The 17,814-nt window shown below is 38.3% G+C and overlaps 1 protein-coding gene across 11 annotated transcripts in view; it reads left to right on the top strand.

Annotated features, from left to right (window-relative positions):
• UNC79 (unc-79 homolog, NALCN channel complex subunit) overlaps nt 1-17,814 on the top strand; it is a 238,947-nt gene that overhangs the window by 185,827 nt on the left and 35,306 nt on the right. For all 11 annotated transcript variants that reach the window (XM_038545595.1, XM_038545589.1, XM_038545598.1 and 8 more), the window contains 6 exons: nt 729-767; nt 6,560-6,672; nt 6,761-6,846; nt 7,754-7,927; nt 10,896-10,964; nt 13,928-14,038. In XM_038545595.1, the coding sequence (XP_038401523.1) occupies nt 729-767; nt 6,560-6,672; nt 6,761-6,846; nt 7,754-7,927; nt 10,896-10,964; nt 13,928-14,038 (592 nt within the window). The remainder of the gene's footprint in view (nt 1-728; nt 768-6,559; nt 6,673-6,760; nt 6,847-7,753; nt 7,928-10,895; nt 10,965-13,927; nt 14,039-17,814) is intronic.

Below are 17,814 nucleotides of genomic sequence, written 5' to 3' on the forward strand. Positions count from 1 at the left end.
GGTCCCTCCAGTCCTCTCCAAATGCCTTCCTGGCCAGGCACACTCTTGTGGTCTTAAGTAAATGAACATGAGCATTCTCCTTATTTGTTTCTTCAATGGCTTACTGATCAAGACAAGTTTTTCTAACCCCACTGATTTAGCAGGTTTAGACATTCTCTTTCTTAATACATATAGAATATTTCCATGTGGATGAGCCATATAATTATTAAAAATTACATGTTATATGTTGATTACTTGATACATTTCTCAGTATGTCATTTCAGTTCATTGACAGAGTAGTTGACAAATACCCCTATTACCTTATTTTACTGTCTTACAGAGGCTTTTGCAGTTTGTGGTTACATTTCAAAGGTGAAATACAAAGAAATGAATTTTGAGTTGAGTTCAAATATAAAGAGATGGACTGGGTCAAGTGCTATTCTGCTGACTAACTTGGCTGCAGCGGCCAGTTTGTAAATTTGGCCTGGTGATAGAGGAAACTAGCTTAACTGTATGTGTCTCCGTTGAAACACCTGATTTGATGCAGAAAGCAGATCTCAGGAACTGGGCTAGGTTGAACGCCGGAGGCTGACCACCAAGTGGGCCCCCTGTCCCTAACCAGGGAATTTGTCAATGGTTTTCCTTGTGTCCCCATCTGAGCTGGGACCACAGTGGGTCCTGCTGCAATACTCATGCATTTCTTCCTGAAAACTGAATATATTCATATAACTCTGTTTACTTTCTCCTAGGTTGGCATCCAGCACTACTTTTTCTAATCAAGCAGAAAGGTAAGGTCCTAAAGTGGGTCCAAATGTCACTTTCTTTTTGTCCTCTGTGTATATCTGTCCTGTTTCTAAAACACCAGTGTGTGTACCTAGAAGGAATGTCTTTAGGTTCAGTTGCAGCTCCAGAGAACATTTCCGGTCATTCATTAATTCATGCGTGCATTCAGTCATTTTATTTTTAATCTTTTTATGCATTCACTCATTTTAGTCAACAAATATTTATTTTAGGGACACCTGGGTGGCTCAGCGGTTGGGCACTTGCCTTCGGCTCAGGTCATGATCCTGGGATCCGGGATTGAGCCCTGCATTGGGCTCCCTGCGAGGAGCCCGCTTCTCCCTCTGCCTATGTGTCTGCCCCTTCACTCTCTCTCTGTGTCTCTCATGAATAAATAAATAAATATATACTTAAACAACAACAACAAAATACTTATTTTAGACCTGCTTTGTAGCAGGCAATAGGCTGAGTACATAGGTTTCAATTAGGGGCAAAAGTGACATGATTCCTGCCCTATGGGAACCTACAGTCTGTCTGGGAGGCAAACACAGATAAAATATTTGCACAAATTTGTCATTGTAAACAGTGCTTAGTGCTATGGACACAAGTATAGAGAGACTGTAAAATTCATTTATTTAGCGAGTATTTATAGAGTGACCACTAGGAACTGAGGATACTAGTTAACAAAACAGCAAGTCGTGGCTCTCCTGAGCTTATGTTCTGGCTGGGGAGGCAGACAATAAGCAAATTAACAGAAAAACTGATAATGTAATTTAATATCATTCAGAACTAAACGCTATAAAAAATAATCAGTTAAGTCCAGGAGATACAGAACAAATGGAGATGATATTCTGGGTGTAATAATGGTCACGGACAGCCTCTCTGAGAAGGTGGTTTTTGAACAAAACCTGAAAAGGGAGGAGAGAAATCTATGTGGCAATTTATAGAAAGAATGTTCCAGGCAGAAGAAACAGCAAATGCAAAGTAAGGAAAGTGCCCAGGATATTTGGGGAGCCAGAGACTAAGGCAGGCCGGAGCAGAGTGAGCAGAGTAAAAGGTAGGAGAAGAGCGGACAAGGGGAGGGCAAGGCATTCCAGGTAGGGCCCGGGAGGTCATTGTAAGGAGTTGGGCTTTTACTGAGGTAAGCAGGGAGTGAGGAGCAACATGACTTCACTTCTGTTTTGCCAAGAACCCTCGGCTTTTGTGTTGAAAGTAGGTCATGCAGGAAAACAGGTCAGGGGTAGAAGCAGGGAAGCCGGTGTGAAGACCATTTCAGTGGTAGGTGCAAGATAATAAAGACTTGGTTTAAGGTAGTGAGAAGTGGTCTCATTAAAGATACATTCAGGAAATATTTTTAAAGTTGAGCCAACAGAATTTGCTGTTGGTTGGATGTTGGGTTTGAGAGAAAGAAGGCAGGAATGATTCCCAGTTTTGTCCAGACAGCTGGGTAGATGGCTGCTGGGCCATTTACTGAGATGGGCAAGCCCAGCTGAGAGATGGCAGGTCTGATGTTGCCTGGGCATTAGGAGGAAGGGGGAAGGATAGAAGGGCTTCCCTGAAGAAGTGGTGTTTACACTAAGATCTGAAAGAAATGAGTTGGGTTTAACTATGCAAATAGCTATGGAAAAAGCATATCCCAGGTCTTGAGGTGGTAAGGACATTGTATAGGAGTAACTATAAAAAAGCCAGTGTGGCTAGAGCCCAGAGATGTGAGATTGGCTTTCCTGATTATACAGGGCCTATAAATTATATGAAATATTTTGGGTTTTTCTAGCAGCATTGGGAAGCTGCTGAAGGATTTTTAAGCAGCAAGAGGTGTGTGTGTGTAGCATGTACAAAAGTTACTTTAGCTGCAGTGGGGAGAGGGGACCAGAGGACGGCAGGAATGTGTACTGGATGGGACTTTGGACACATTGATCTCTCTGCTTTAATTTTCTCATTTATAAAAGAGAGATACTATCTATAGCCTTCTTGTGCCTCAGAGGGTACTTGCTGTGAGGTCCAAGTGATTAAGTATATGTGAAGCTTAACTGTAGCAGCTCCTGCAAACATAAGATGGTGCTATTGTTACTGTACTTCTGTAACTTTTGGTTTTAGGAATATTTGCTCTTCCTTTTCATGCTTATTTATAGAGGTTTTTTTTTTTTTTACTTTTTCCCCTAATATTTTATTCTAAAAATTAAATATACTGCAAAATTTGAAGAACATTATAGTGAACACTTACATACCTATCACCTAGATTCTACAGCAAACATTTTACTGCTTTATCATCTATCCATCCTTCTAGCTTTTTATCCATCCATTTTAGTTTCGGTTGCATTTCAAAGTAAATTTCAGATATTAACATACTTCATATATTCTTTGGCCAAGTTATCATTAACTAAAGTTTGACTTTGTTTTAGGCTTTTTTTCTTTTGATGCAAAATTTCCATGCTAGAGAGTTCACTTATTTTATGTGTACTGTACATTCACTGTTTTTTTGACAAATGCATACCCTGGCATGACCTAAATCCCTGTCAAGATACAGAGCATTACCGTCGCCCTCAGAAGGTTCCTTTGTGTATCTTCCTCAGCTCCACCCACATAAGCAAATGATAGCCTGATTTTTTTTCTACCATAGAACTTTATATAAGTGAAATGATACTGAAATTTGTCCATGTTGTTGCGTATTATCAATAGTTTGTTTCCTTTTTAGAGCTGAGTACTATCCCATAGTTTGTTTCTTTATTCTCCTCTTGATGGACATTTGCATTGTGTCCAGTTTGTGGCTATTATAGATAAAGCTGTTATGACCATTCTTATACAAGCCTATTTGTAAACCAAGTTTTTTTTTTTTATTTTATTTCTGTTAGATAAATAGCTAGGAATGAAATTGTGGCATAAGAGGATAGTGTGTGTTTGATTTTGTAAGTCACTGTCAGAACTTCTCTTTAAAGTGGATTGTGCTATTTTATATTCCCTACCAATAATGTATGAGACTTTGGTTGTTTGACATCCTTGTCAAAATTTGGTGGTGTTGGGTCTTTTAAATTTTAACCATTCTGATGAGTATCACATGATAGTTTGCATTTCCCTGATAGAATAATGCTGTTGAGTCTTTTTTCAGTGCTCTTGAAGACCCTCTATAAATCTTTTGTGAAGTGTGTGTTCAAATCTTTCACACATTTTTAACTGGGTTGAGTTGCAGGATTTCTTTATATAGCCTGAATACCACCCTTTATTAAATATATTAAATATTTTCACCCAGTCTGAGGCTTATCTGTTCCTTTTATTAATATATATTTTGATGAGATGTTTTTAGTTTAGATGAAATCTAATGTTTAAAAATTTTGTTTAAAGATTTTATTTCTTCAAGAGAGAGAGAATGAGAGAGAGAAGACCTGAGCTTGAGGTTGTGGGGAAGGGTAGAAGGAGAGGGAGAAGCAGACTCCCCACTGAGCAGAGAGCCCACAGGGGCTCAATCCCAGGACCCTGGGATCATGACCTGAGCCCAAAGCAGATGCTTAACCAACTGAGCCACCCAGGTGCCCCATAATGTTTTAAAATTTTTAAATAATTTATGACTATTTCTTTTTTTTTTCTTTTTTTTTTTTAATTTATGACTATTTCTTACTGTTGTCATTGCCCATCCTCAAATCAAGAAGATATTCTCCAGTGTTTTCTCTAAAAGTTTATATTTAGCACTTATGTGATCCATCTCAAATTAATTTTTATGTATAATGGTGTGAGGATAGGGATTGAAATTCCTTTTTATCCATGTAGAAACCCAGTTTTTGCAGCACCGTTAAAAAAAATAATAACTTTCTCTTTCTCCACTGATCACTTTGTTTTCTCTTAAAATTAAATATAGTAAGTATTAGGGTCGATCTATTTCCAGACTCTATCCTGTTTCATTAATGCTTGAGTTGGCACCACACACTTTCTTGAATATTGTAGCTATATAATAAGTCTTGAAGTCCGAGAGTATGAATCTTCCAACTCTGCTCATTTTTGCCAAGAAAGTTGATTTGCATATTCTAGATTTACCAAATTTTCGTATACATTTTAGAATAAACTTCTCAGTTTGGGGACAAAAAGCCTGTTGGGATTGTACTGAGACTATAAATTAATTTGGTGATAACTAACAACATAAAAATACTGAATCTGTCAATTCATGAATATGGTATACTTATTTCATTCAGTCTTTTTTGTTTCTTTCAGCAGGGTTTTGTGGTTTTTAGTGTAGAGATCTTACACATCTTTTGTTAAATTTATTTCCAAGAATTTTGGGTGTTTCAATGCCAATGTAAATGGAATTTTTAAAAAAAATCATTTTCTAACTTTCTGCTGCTAGTTTATAAACATTAACATGTAATAAGCTGGGTTCACTTACTAGTTGTAGTAGATGCTTTTAAAGATTTCTTAGGATCTAAAAGCATTTGTATGTTAAAAAATGTCATTTCTGTAAATTGTGACAGTTTCTCTTCTCTTTGATTTTTATGCCTTTTATTTATTTTTTATTGTCCTATTGCAATGGCTAGAACCTCCAGTACAATAATAAAGAAGTCAGTGAGCCTCCTTGCCTTATTCTTGCATTTACAGAAAAGCCTTTAGTTTCACCATTAGCTATGTTTGCTGTAGGTGTCCATAGGGGCTCTCTACTGGATTGAGGACTTCTCTTTTGTTTCTAATTTCCTGAGAGTATGTATCATGAACAGATATTAATTAAATTTGTCAGATGAGTTTTCTATATCTGTTGAAATAACTGTATGGTTTTTGCCCTTTATTATTTAATATATTCAATTCCATTGATGAAATTTTGAATATTAAGTAAGTCCTTCATACATTTCTGGGATAAACTATTTGGTAATGAACCATCATCCTTTTTATCTGTAGTTGGATTCAATGTCCATAAGGACTACTGATTTGTATTGTTTTGTTTTCATTTCTTTTTTGTTCCTTCTTGCTTTGGTTTTATTTGTTTTTTTTTGTAATGATTTTATCTGATGTTAGTTTTAGGGCTATGCTAGCCTCATAAAATAGGGTGGGAAGAGTTTCCTACTTCCCTAATTTTTGAAAGAGTTTCTGTGAGTTTGGTGTCATTGCTGCATGACCTACAAGTTTGAATCAGCATTTCAGGGTAGACACAGCATAATTACACGGTTTAGGTAAGAAGGACTTTCTGCCACTTACCTATTTGGGTGCTTTGATTTCTACTTTCTTCCTCTGTTAATTTACCCCCTAATCACCTCTGGGAATGTCCTTCCTGATACTTAGGCCTCAGGAGTGCATAATCATCTCTTGGCTCCCTTTTTTGATGGGTAGAGGTGGTGTGCAATGTAAGGGGAATTGCACAGATCAAGAAAAGTTCTCCTATCTCTCAATAGCTATGAACATCTCTCTGCCTGCATTTCCTCTCAGATCAGCTTTCCATGAGCTAATGACACTATCTAGGAGTATCTTGCTAATAATTTCATCATGGTTTTCATCCTGAACTCTGCCATGTTCTGGACTTGAAGCCTTTGTAGGCTACCTTTTCTTTCTGGGCCTCAGAAGCCTCAGCTGTATGTACTTTGGGGTGGCTGGAATTAGTTAGACTGGAACCACTCTGACATTTCCTGGTTCTCTCTTTCTAGAAACTTATTGTTAACAGGGATTCTGTGGAACTACAGTATTTCATCTTACTAATGCAAATGACAGTGAGGTCTTCTGTAAGAGAATTAATGTGTAAATACTCTAAATAAGGAGGTACAGAAATATGTAAATTCATGCTGGGTGCTCCCTGAGTCCCTGTCTTTTCTCTCTCCCTATTCAACCCCAGCATGATGGTTCCTGGCAACGCTGCAGGGGTGGCCAAGCAGTTCCTCCGCTGCATCTTCCATCAGCTGGCACCCAATGGCATCTTCCCGCAGCTGTTCCAGAGCACTATCAAAGGTAATTCCTCCACAGGGAATCCAGACACCACAAATGTGCCCAGTCGCTGAAACCTGAGCACTACTAAATCTGATTGTTGACTTTCCAGATGGGACTTTTTTACGGACCTTAGCCACATCTCTGATGGACTTCAATGAACTGAGCTCTATTGCTGCTCTCAGTCAGCTCTTGGAGGTAGGCCTAACTTGATGACCCACCCCTCCCGAAATCGTGCCTAAGAAATTAATTCAGTCCTTTAATTTAAAAGTTAAATTTGAGTTAAATATTAAAATGTCAAGTTAATCTTAAATAACTTAAAGGGTTAAAGTTAATTAAAAATAAAAATTGCCAATGCATGGAAGAGTGTCAGCTGGACATTGCTGTTTTGTGTGGATTTACTCTCTATTTAAAGTTTCTAGACACCCTCAACTCAGGAGTGGGTGGGCAGCTGTAAAGCACACTCATCCCCATACAACATTCAGGCCTTCAGAATGTGCAGTGGGTAGAGCAGTGTACAGTGTATCAAGAGACTTGGATTCAAGTCTCAGCTTCCCTGCTTCTTTGTTGCATCATGAGGTTTGGATTCAAATCCTATTTCTTTGCTCAGTCATAGGACTTGAAGTCAATTCTCACCTCCATTGCTTGTTCACTGTATCACAATGCTTGGGTTCATGTGTCCAGTCCTCTGCTTATTATGATTAGCTTTCTCAGTTAGCTTGGAGGGTTGGCAGATGACCCTAGAGACTTTGCTGCTTCTGTAGTTATTATGCTCAGGCTTTGGCCAGCAGAGTTTCCAGCAGGAATCATTTATTGTATCTTCTTAGCACCCTAACTGCAAATCCTTAAAAGATGTTTCTTATTTCTCACTCACATTTCATCTTCTCTCACTGAATTAAAGTCAACAGTTTTCCCCAAGTTTCTATGAATTTGTCATTTCTTCTCTGTGTTCCTCCTGCCTATTACAATGAATAGCCCATATAGTAGGCACACAACACGTGTTTAAGCCGTGCATATATGATTTTTAGAGCTGATCTTTGACAAATAGCTGTCTGAATCCCCACATTGTTTCAGCAGTTGATTGCCTATGCTTTTGTGTTTTTAGGGTCTAAATAACAAAAAGAATTTACCAGCAGGGGGTGCTATGATACGCTGTTTGGAAAACATTGCTACCTTCATGGAAGCTTTGCCCATGGATTCTCCTAGCAGCCTCTGGACCACAATCAGCAACCAGTTTCAGACATTTTTTGCCAAGCTGCCTTGTGTTTTGCCTCTGAAGGTAAGCTGAGTCCAGGATTTCATTTTCAATTATGATCTTAGAGTTTGCCATCTGCTTATAGAGATTTAATGTTTCATAAAGTGCTATACAGAATCTCTGTTAGCCACCAAATGCAGACTGTGATGTAGATTGTGCTCTCCAAATGTACAAGCTTACAGCAATCTGCCATAGGCATTTTGACATAGTCATTTCATGTTTCCAGTTGATTTTTAGACATCTAAGATATTAGTAGATTATGTTCATATACAAATTTTTCTCAAGAGATGAGTGGAACTACAGTATAAGTAAATAAGTAAGTGTGTAAGTAAATATATATATAGTTTTACCTAAAAGGAGACTGGACATACAATGTAAAGCTAAGTTTCAGAGAACTATCTAAAGAGAAATGATTGATTGTGTTTGTGAATGAAGTACTTGCAGGACCAAGATGATATTATATTTCTGTTTGGCTACTTTACCATCCCCCCACACACCCCCCACTCCCGTAGCCACCATACCCTCCTCCAAGAATACACACAAATTACCTAGCTATGAATCTGATAACCTAAGGATCATTTTCAACATGAGCCCATTAAGTGTAGAAGCAGAACTCTAAACTGTACAAGCTGGGAGAGACTTATAAAAACCATCCCTTTGATGGTGGCAGTGTGAGCATTAGAACTCAAGTCTCTTGACTCCTGTCCAGTGTCCTCTTCAATAACTGATGCCTAGAGTCCTTCTAAAGCAGGGGTGAATTGAAGGCATTCAATCTCCTAGTAGGGAGAAAGGAGGTGGGTGGTCGTGGCCATTTCTAGGTCCCTGAACCTTATTTGTTCTATAAGCTTTTTGTGCTTTATACATACCACAGAAATATTTAACTCACAATAAAATAAATCACTTGTTGATCTGACCAGTGAAGTTACATGTTGGCAGTACCATTTCTGAAACAAGTATCACTTGTATGGAAAGTGTTTTATAAAGACAAACCAACCCTGACAATGCCTTTTTCCAAATTAGTAGATTTGGAATATATAGCCCCAAAATAGGGTCTGTAAGGATAATTCAGAGGCCTATAGCTGTGTGCTGTGTGCTGTTTTCTCTGATTTTAAAAGTTAGTATGAGAAGTGGGAATACTGAGATCTTGACCATCTCTCACAGCCCATGATCCTGTCTGCTCACAAATCTGGAGTTGCTGAATAAATCTAAGCAAAGAGAGTTAGCATTGTACTTTGAGACCATGTGTGCATATAGATACTGTAAATGCACATGTAGGAAGTCAAGTGATGCATTTTAACATGGTCCCATAGAATCTCTCCAGGACCAAGAGCCATATAGGGCTAGTCCTTGCTTAAGGTCACAGAATTGAAGAGAAGGGATGGGTCAGGCATGGCAAATGCAGATGCCTGTAAGTTGATGCTATAATAAAAATATTTAACTTCATCCCTGACCAGTTGGAACTATTGCCACCTGCAAACAACTGGTAAGCCTAATTTGTGACAGTCAGCCCTGCCCATAGGGACCCTGACTGCAAGGGTATTGAGTGGAGTAAGATAAGATAATACAGAGAACTGAGACCCTTGAGAAATGGAAAGCACCAGTCCCTCTAACAAGTCCAGCTGCTGCAGCATACCAGCCAGTTGTCACATGGGAATGCCGGCCTACTGTTGTTGGTCTTCCCATGGTTTTGAAGAGGATATTTCCTGATTTTTAAAACACCATGGTGACCTGATGAACAGCTAGTCTTCAGCTTCTGGTTTAAAGTAATGTAAATGTCACATGAACTCCGGTTGGTATTTAGCAAAGTAAACCAATAATATTGGAACTAGGCCAATAGTTCCCTTAGAAGGGACCAGTAAAACACTTTCAGAATTTATGTAAAAACTCTCCCTCTAGATCAGATCTGGGTACTGCCTTTGATCATATTCTGTTTTGTTTTTAATATCTGGGGAAAATATTAAGCTGTTAAAAAGCCTTCTGTAGTTTGATCTTATCAGTTCAGAGAAGTGGTTCTCAATCTTCAGGGTGTATCAGTGTTCCTGCAGGGCTTGCTAAAAAGCAGATATCCTGGGCCTTATTCTAAGAGTTTCTGATTCACTGGCACTGGGGGGGGGGGGGGGGGGGGGGGGGGGGAGTACAGCCTGAGGATTTACATTCTGACAAATTTCTAAGTAATTCAAAGTGCTGCTGGTTCAGGGGGTTATACTTGGGGAACCACTGGCTTAGTTTGTTCCCTTCTACTAAAGGTTAGTATGGTATACAGCTGCAGGGATTGTAACCTACTAATGTGATATGTTTACAATGTGAAATAATATTGCTTATTTTTGTTGTAACACCCCGCCCCCAAGTAAACTCAATTTAAAAAGTACATTTGATGTGGAATCTTGCCAAAATACAACTCTAATAGATTTGGGAAGCATAGTTTTTTTCTTGTAGAAATTTTCCTGCTTTTTTGCAGGTTTTTATCATGTCTTTTAGTAGCAGAGGAAGGGCAGATGAAACTGGTTCTTATTTGGATTAATAAGCCTAATGGTTTCAAATACATCTGAGTAGTTTTTTTTTCCCCAATATGACCCTTGACAAATTAGTCTATCTCTTTAGAGTTGGACACATTTGATATCTACCTACCCATCTATCAGTCTGTCCATTCATCCATCCATCCATCCATCCATCATCCATCCATCCATCTGTTCAATTCTTTATCCAACTCACTCTCTGATTTACTTTTAAAAATATATCTTTGAGAAATAGTTTAGGAGCTATGCTTAATTATTTAGCTGTTTAATATTATTTAATTAATGGTTTGATTAAGTTTTTTAAACCTGAGAATGATTTTTTTTTCAACATGAATATATGGCATAGAAAACTGTAAGGAGGCAGCAGCATTTGAGATTTTTTTCCCCCTAAAATAAATGCTTATAAAAAAATACATGAAGCAAAAGATATATTAAAGAAGGGTACTGACTTTTACTTTTTTCATATTTGTTCACAGTGTTCTTTAGATTCCAGTTTGAGAATTATGATTTGCCTCTTGAAGATACCCTCTACCAATGCCACAAGGGTATGTATTATATGTTTCAGTAAAACAGCCCACTGGTTATTCAATTATTTTTTAACCTAAAAAGACAGGTATATTAATAATTTTGAAGTAGTTATTGCATACTGAATGTTTCACTTTCAAACATGGTGAAAGTGTCTAGTATAAAGAGTTCTAGTATGTCACAATATCATTTTTTATAATTGGCCCTCTTAGTTCTGGGCTATGGCCAACAGTCTGCCCTCCACACTGTGATCTAGGTGATCCTTCCAAACACAGATCTTACTGCCTTGATTCCTTGCTTAAACATCTTTGATCCCATCTCATTTCTTTTAGGATAGTGTCCAAATTTCTTAATGTGGCATTCAAGAAGGGACTTCATTAATTTGCCAGCCTACCTTTCTAATTTCAGCTTCAGCTCCTTGTCCCATCCCCCATGCCTCCTGCCTACTTTCAGAACCATCATCATTATCATCAAAACAACAACCACTGTTTGTTGAGCACTTACCATATGGCAGGCATCATGCTAACTCTTTTATGTTTATAATCTTATTTAATTTCATACTTCCTTGCCTTGGCTTCAGCCATTTCCTCTGCCTGAAATGCTTTATTCTCTCGCTGATGAGGTGAACTCCTTCTCATTCTTCAAGATGAGAATCTGAATCCCATTTAAATTAAAAAAGTGAATTGGAATTCTCTGTAGCAACTTTCTCCCATATCAGATCCCACAGTACTTGATAGAGCTCTCTATGCCAACACTTACATTGTATGAAAGTCTCCCCAGTGAGACTGTGAGCTTCATGAAGTCCACACTGTGTCTCCTTCACTGTGTATTCCTGGGCTGCATTATATACAATGTTTCTGGGCTGAATTATATAGAATGATGCAGTAGTTTGCATAGCAATGGCTATAACTACTAGTTAATATACCAAGAAGCCACATCCCCTGTAACTTTATACCTTGACTGTGCTTTCATAAACTAGTAGTTTGTGCAGGAAAAGTTGCAAAGAGATCATTTGGTCTAATCTGATCATTTATAGATAAAGAAACAGGCTCAAAGAGAGGAATTGGATTGGCCAAGGTTATATAGCTGGTTAGTAGAAGGTTTGAGACTTGAACCTAGATCCTTTGATTCCAAGTTCCTTGATTTTTCTGGTATACTCTACCGGCCCATCACTAGCTGCTTTGCTGGATTAAAAAAAACAAGGTTTCTTATTTAGGTTTGAATTCAGATTTTTTTTCTTTTCTTTTTTTTTTTTTTTGGTGAATAAAGATGCGTTATATATCAACTGGAGATATAGTCCTGTTGCCGTTCATCTATTATCCGTATTTCAGGGCAACAACATTTATACAGAGCAAAGAATACTGAATCAACAGTACTATTCTGAAGGGTTCCTCTAAGATTTTCTATATGGAAAGTGCTATACGGGTTTCTGTAGGGAATATAAACAAATAAAGGGCATAATTCCTATCCTCCGGCATGACTAACATGTAACAAATACATTTTTATATCAATAAGGAAAAAGGATCTAAAAAATTCTCGTATCCTTTGATTTAGTTATTCCTTTTCTGGGAATCTCTTCTAAATGAGAAAAATGAAAATGTAAATTTCACACAAAACATGTTTATTGGAATGTTATTTATAATAAAATAATACTTAAATAAAACTTTTATAATCCAGACCACTAGGACTATGGAGGTTGAGAAGTAGTGGAAATCATGGCATGAAAATCTTTTGGAGCCCCGTTAAAATTCTGTCTTCCCTAAAGAGCAGTTCTACCTCTGGAAAATTGCCCTGGAATTTGGATTTGAATTCCATTCAATAGCTGTATGGCCTTAGGCGAGCTGCTTGCCTACTTAAGCCTCAGCTGCAGAATAGGGACACCAGAGTTCCAGAGTTCTGATGCAGATCACGACTAACAGTGACGGAGGGCTCACTGCTGCCAACCTACATTACCTCCCCAATTTCTGACAGCAACACTAATGAGGTGGAGACCACGATTATCCTTATTTTACAGAGGAGAGAACTAAGTCCAGAACTAAATCACTTATTCCAGGTCACAGAGAGCTGGAGTTTGAAAATAATTGTGTGAGATTCTATACTTTGTGTCATTAACTATTATAACATACTGTCCCTCTGGGATTGTCATAAGAAATTTGAGCAATATAAATTATGTAAAAGCACCTAACTGCCTGATACTTAGTAGGTTCTCAATAAATGTTTCTAAATGACTTTAGAGAGCAGATGGATCTTAAACTGACCCTTTATGGGTGGGATTCAGATGGAGACACCAAAACTGTGCCTTCCTGATAAACACTGGCAAGAAGCTGGGTCGTGATGAGTTTTATCTAAGCTAATAGTGCTTTGTACTTACATGCACGGTGCTTTGTGCTACTTAACCAAGATGACAGATTTCAAAGGAGCTGGAGGGGTGAGCCCATAGATGCCTACAGATTCTGAGATATAGAATGGAAAATCATAATACAAACCTCACAGAGTCTTGGTTGCTGGGGTGGACATGAAGACAGTGTTGGAGTTGATAAGGTTTATAAATGATGCCACCTGGGAAAATGGATTTCCTTTTCTAACAATAAAATGATTAAATCATACTCTTTCAGGCATTGATTGAAGGTACAGTTCTGTTCTTGTTACATCAACAGAGTGGCTCCAGTAGCCACCTGGCTACAGATTTTAAATAAAGGAACAATCCCATTAGTTAAAGTATCAGAAGACTTTAATACTTTTTTTTTAATTATTTATTTATGATAGTCACAGAGAGAGAGAGAGAGAGGCAGAGACACAGGCAGAGGGAGAAGCAGGCTCCATGCACCGAGAGCCCGATGTGGGATTCGATCCCGGGTCTCAGGATCGCACCCTGGGCCAAAGGCAGGCGCTAACCTGCTGCGCCACCCAGGGATCCCCCCCCCTTTTTTTTTTAAATGAAAGAATCCGCAGTTGATTTTCTTTGGCCCCAATCTCATTGCAGAGTCTGCTGGAGCCATTTTCAAAACTGCTCAGCTTTGTAATTCAGAATGCCGTCTTCACTCTGGCCTACCTAGTGGAGGTGTGTGGTCTGTGTTACCGAGCTTTCACAAAGGTAAGCCCGCCTACGTGTTTGTTCTCTGGGAAACTGAAAACTGGCAGGGACATTCTTTCTAACCAGTGTCAATGCTTGTTACATTAATTGCTTCAATATAGTTAAACATGAGCAATTCTACTGAAGTCTAATAATTACCCCTGGAAGGAAACATCTTGTGCCAATATATACAAACTGTATCTTAAATATACACATTTGGAGAAATGAGGGTCCTGTGGTTTAGAAGAGAAGAGATAACTGTAAATGAAATGAGCCAGTGGCCTTAATGACCTCTTATGGTCCCTTTCAAGTTCACCATCCCATGTTTAGTGGGCAAGCCATCACAGTATGTCATTGCTATACCCAAAGTAGAAAAAGTATCAGCTTGTCATTTGTAAAATCCTGTGGAGTGCTCCTTAATTCTCATCACTTGTCTGTCTCCCCACTTCTGGATTCTTAGCCTCTGAGATTATAATCTCATCTTTTGTCATCTTGCCCTTTATAATGGTTTCTGTATTGCATCATCTTTAGTCTCCCCTGGCCTGCTACAGAGGAAGTGGAAAAGTACTGCTTACCCAGTGCACCCAGTAGCTTCGGTGAAACTGGGAGACCCTCCCAACGGAGAGGCAGGGCCCACGGGGAGCGTCTCTGTCCTTAAGAACAATGTGCAGTGTTACTCTTCCAATTTCCAAATGTTCCAAGTTTATTTTCAGTGGCGTCTCTGTTTCTGTTGTTCTCTCTTGAACCTTCAGAATATTCCTTTATTCATATTGTCCACTTCTAAAAGCCTTTTGTTTTCCCCATTAAGAAAATAATTTTTTTTTTTAATTTATTTATTCAGAGAGAGAGAGAGACTGAGAGGCAGAGACACAGGCAGAGGGAGAAGCGGGCTCCATGCAGGGAGCCCGACGCGGGACTCAATCCTGGGTCTCCAGGATCAGACCCCGGGCTGCAGGCGGCGCTAAACCGCTGCGCCACCGGGGGTGCCCAGAAAATAATTTTATATCAAGGCTTTCACTCTATTTAAAACACCCTCGTCTTTTTTTCTTACTGTCTTCCATCCATTCTGCCATGTTAAGTGTCCCATGATAATCTTCTATTTAGTCTTTATGATTACAAACTGTTACTTTGCCTGGAACAATATGTTTTCTCACTATCCAAATAATCAGCATTTTTTTCTTCTTTCAAATCTTTCCTGAAAAATAAATTCTTCCCTTTTTTTTGGTCAGTTAAAACAATAGATCTGTAGGACACAGTACCAGATACAATGTAAAGACATACAAATACAAAGAAAACAAATCATTTTATTTATTAATTTTCTTGATGATTGGTTTGTTTAAATGATACATTTTTTTAGGGTAAGGGCCATAATGATGAATTTGTGCTTTCTGTGCTGTGTACTGCAGAGATTGATTACAGAGGACCTTCACTATTTTGAAGTCAAGATATTCTTAGGTTTGAACATTCATTATATATTACATGCTTTCCAAACCAGTCATCACTCTAGTGGCCTCCTGCTTCCTGTTGTCATCTGCCCATTCCCAGGTGTTGAACTTGAAATGTTTCTTGTAGAAAGCTTCAGTTTTAGGGGGTTCCCACCTTCCTTATCAATAATAGGAAGCTATTGGAAACAGCTTAAGAAAGAATAGTGTCTAAGTGAGCCTTCTCCCTTATTCAATCAAGAGAAAAGGCATGGAAAGGCAGGGGCTTTGGAGACTTCTCTTTTTGGCAATCTGGGAGTCTAGATAATTGAAAACTGTCCCACTTAGCATGATAGAAATGCTAGATAAAATATAATGAATGTGATTTTAAATGTGTAGGTAATTTTTTAAGAATGAAAAGGGCAAAATTGTGGAGGAGATTGAGAACCAGAGTGGTAAGCATATAAGGTGAGTGCAGTCACTGTCGTCATACAACATTATTAAAATATTATGGACTATATTCTCAATGTAGTACTTTTCATCTCTGTGAATTATCAATTTCATAACTAGGATTTTGCATCTTTCAATTTCCTTTATCTATTCCTTGTGTCCCCTCACCCTTCTCCCCTTCTCCCCTCTGGCAACCACCAGTTTGTTCTCTCTATTTAAGAGTCTGTTTTTTTATTGTTTTGTTTTTCAGACTCCCCATATAAGTGAAATTATGTGGTACTTTCTTTCTCTGTCTGACTTATTTCACTTAGCTTAATACCCTCTAGGTCTGTCTGTATTGTCTCAAATGGCAAGATTTCATTCTTTTTCATGGCTGAGTAATATTCCAGCAGATGCACATGTATGGCATGTGTGCACACACACATACTACATCTTCTTTATCCACTTATCTATCAGTAGACACTTGGATTACTCCATATCTTGCCTAGTATAGATAATACTTCAGTAAACATAAAGGTACATATGTCTTTTTGAATTAGTGTTTTTGTTTTCTTTGGTAAATACCCAGTAGTGGAATTACTGGATCATATGATATTTCTATTTTTAGGGATGCCTGGGTGGCTCAGTGGTTGAGTATCTGCCTTCGGCTCAGGTCATGATCCCGAGGTCCTGGGATCAAGTCCCACATCAGGCTCCCCTTGGGGAGCCTGCTTCTCCCTCTGCCTATGTCTCTGCCTCTGTCTCTGTGTCTCTCATGAATAAATAAATAAAATCTTTAAAAAATTAAATTAAATTAAAATATAAAACACATGTAAAGACATTGTGGTATGAAGGAAAAAGAGTTTAAAAATATACCAGGCAAATACTAATTAAAAGAAAGTTGAAATCAGTAAACAGAATTTAAGTTAAAAAGTATTATTATAGGGCAGCCCGGGTGGCTCAGCAGTTTAGTGCTGCCTTCAGCCCAGGGCCAGATCCTGGAGACCCAGGATCGAGTCCCATGTCAGGCTCCCTGCATGGAGCCTGCTTCTCCCTCTGCCTCTCTCTCTCTCTTTCTCTCTCTCTCTCTGTCTCTCATGAATAAATAAATAAAATCTTTAAAAAAAAGTATTATAAAGAAGGTTACCCTCTGTTGATAAAAGGAACAATTCACTTGGAAAATGTGACAATTCTAAAACTTGTAGAGTTAATAATACAGCCTCATATAAACCAAAAATGAATAGAATTACAAAGAGAAGTTGCCAAATTCATACTCCTAATGGGAGATTTTGACACATCTCTTTCAGTAATTGATAGGTCAAGTAGATAAAAAATGAATAAAACTTACTAGTTTTGAACAATAAATGAGCAGATTGAATCCAATAGACATATAAAGAATCTAAAATCCACCAGTTTGAGAATATATTTAAGAAAAAGCATATACATAACACTTATAAATGTAGACCAGGTAATGGGCCACAAGTAAAGTCTTTTATTTTATTTTATCTTATTTTATTTTTAAGTAGGTTCCAAGCCCAGTGTGGAGCCCAGTATGGGACTTGAACTCAAGACCTGAGCTGAGATCAAGTGTCAGATGCTTGACTGACTGAGCCACCCAGGAATCCCAGGCCACAAATAAAGTCTTAACACATACACTGGGGAATACTCATTTCAGAGAGATCAAGTTCTTTAATCACAATGCAGTTAAATTATAAATCAATAACAAAATCATAACCACATAATAGGTGTTCAAGGGTGACCTAAAGAAAGGCTCCACATTGAAGAGGACACCACTCACATCTTAGACATACTACATTTTATGTGAGTATTGAGGCAGGTGTAGAGATTTGGGGCCTCCTGGTTAAATCCTAGAGCAGCTGGGATAGGCACCCCCTACATGAAGTCACACCAGCTCAGTGGCCCTTAAACACACGAACAGCATATATG

Source organism: Canis lupus, chromosome 8, assembly GCF_011100685.1.
Source record: "Canis lupus familiaris isolate Mischka breed German Shepherd chromosome 8, alternate assembly UU_Cfam_GSD_1.0, whole genome shotgun sequence".
Taxonomy (NCBI): Eukaryota; Metazoa; Chordata; class Mammalia; order Carnivora; family Canidae; genus Canis; species Canis lupus.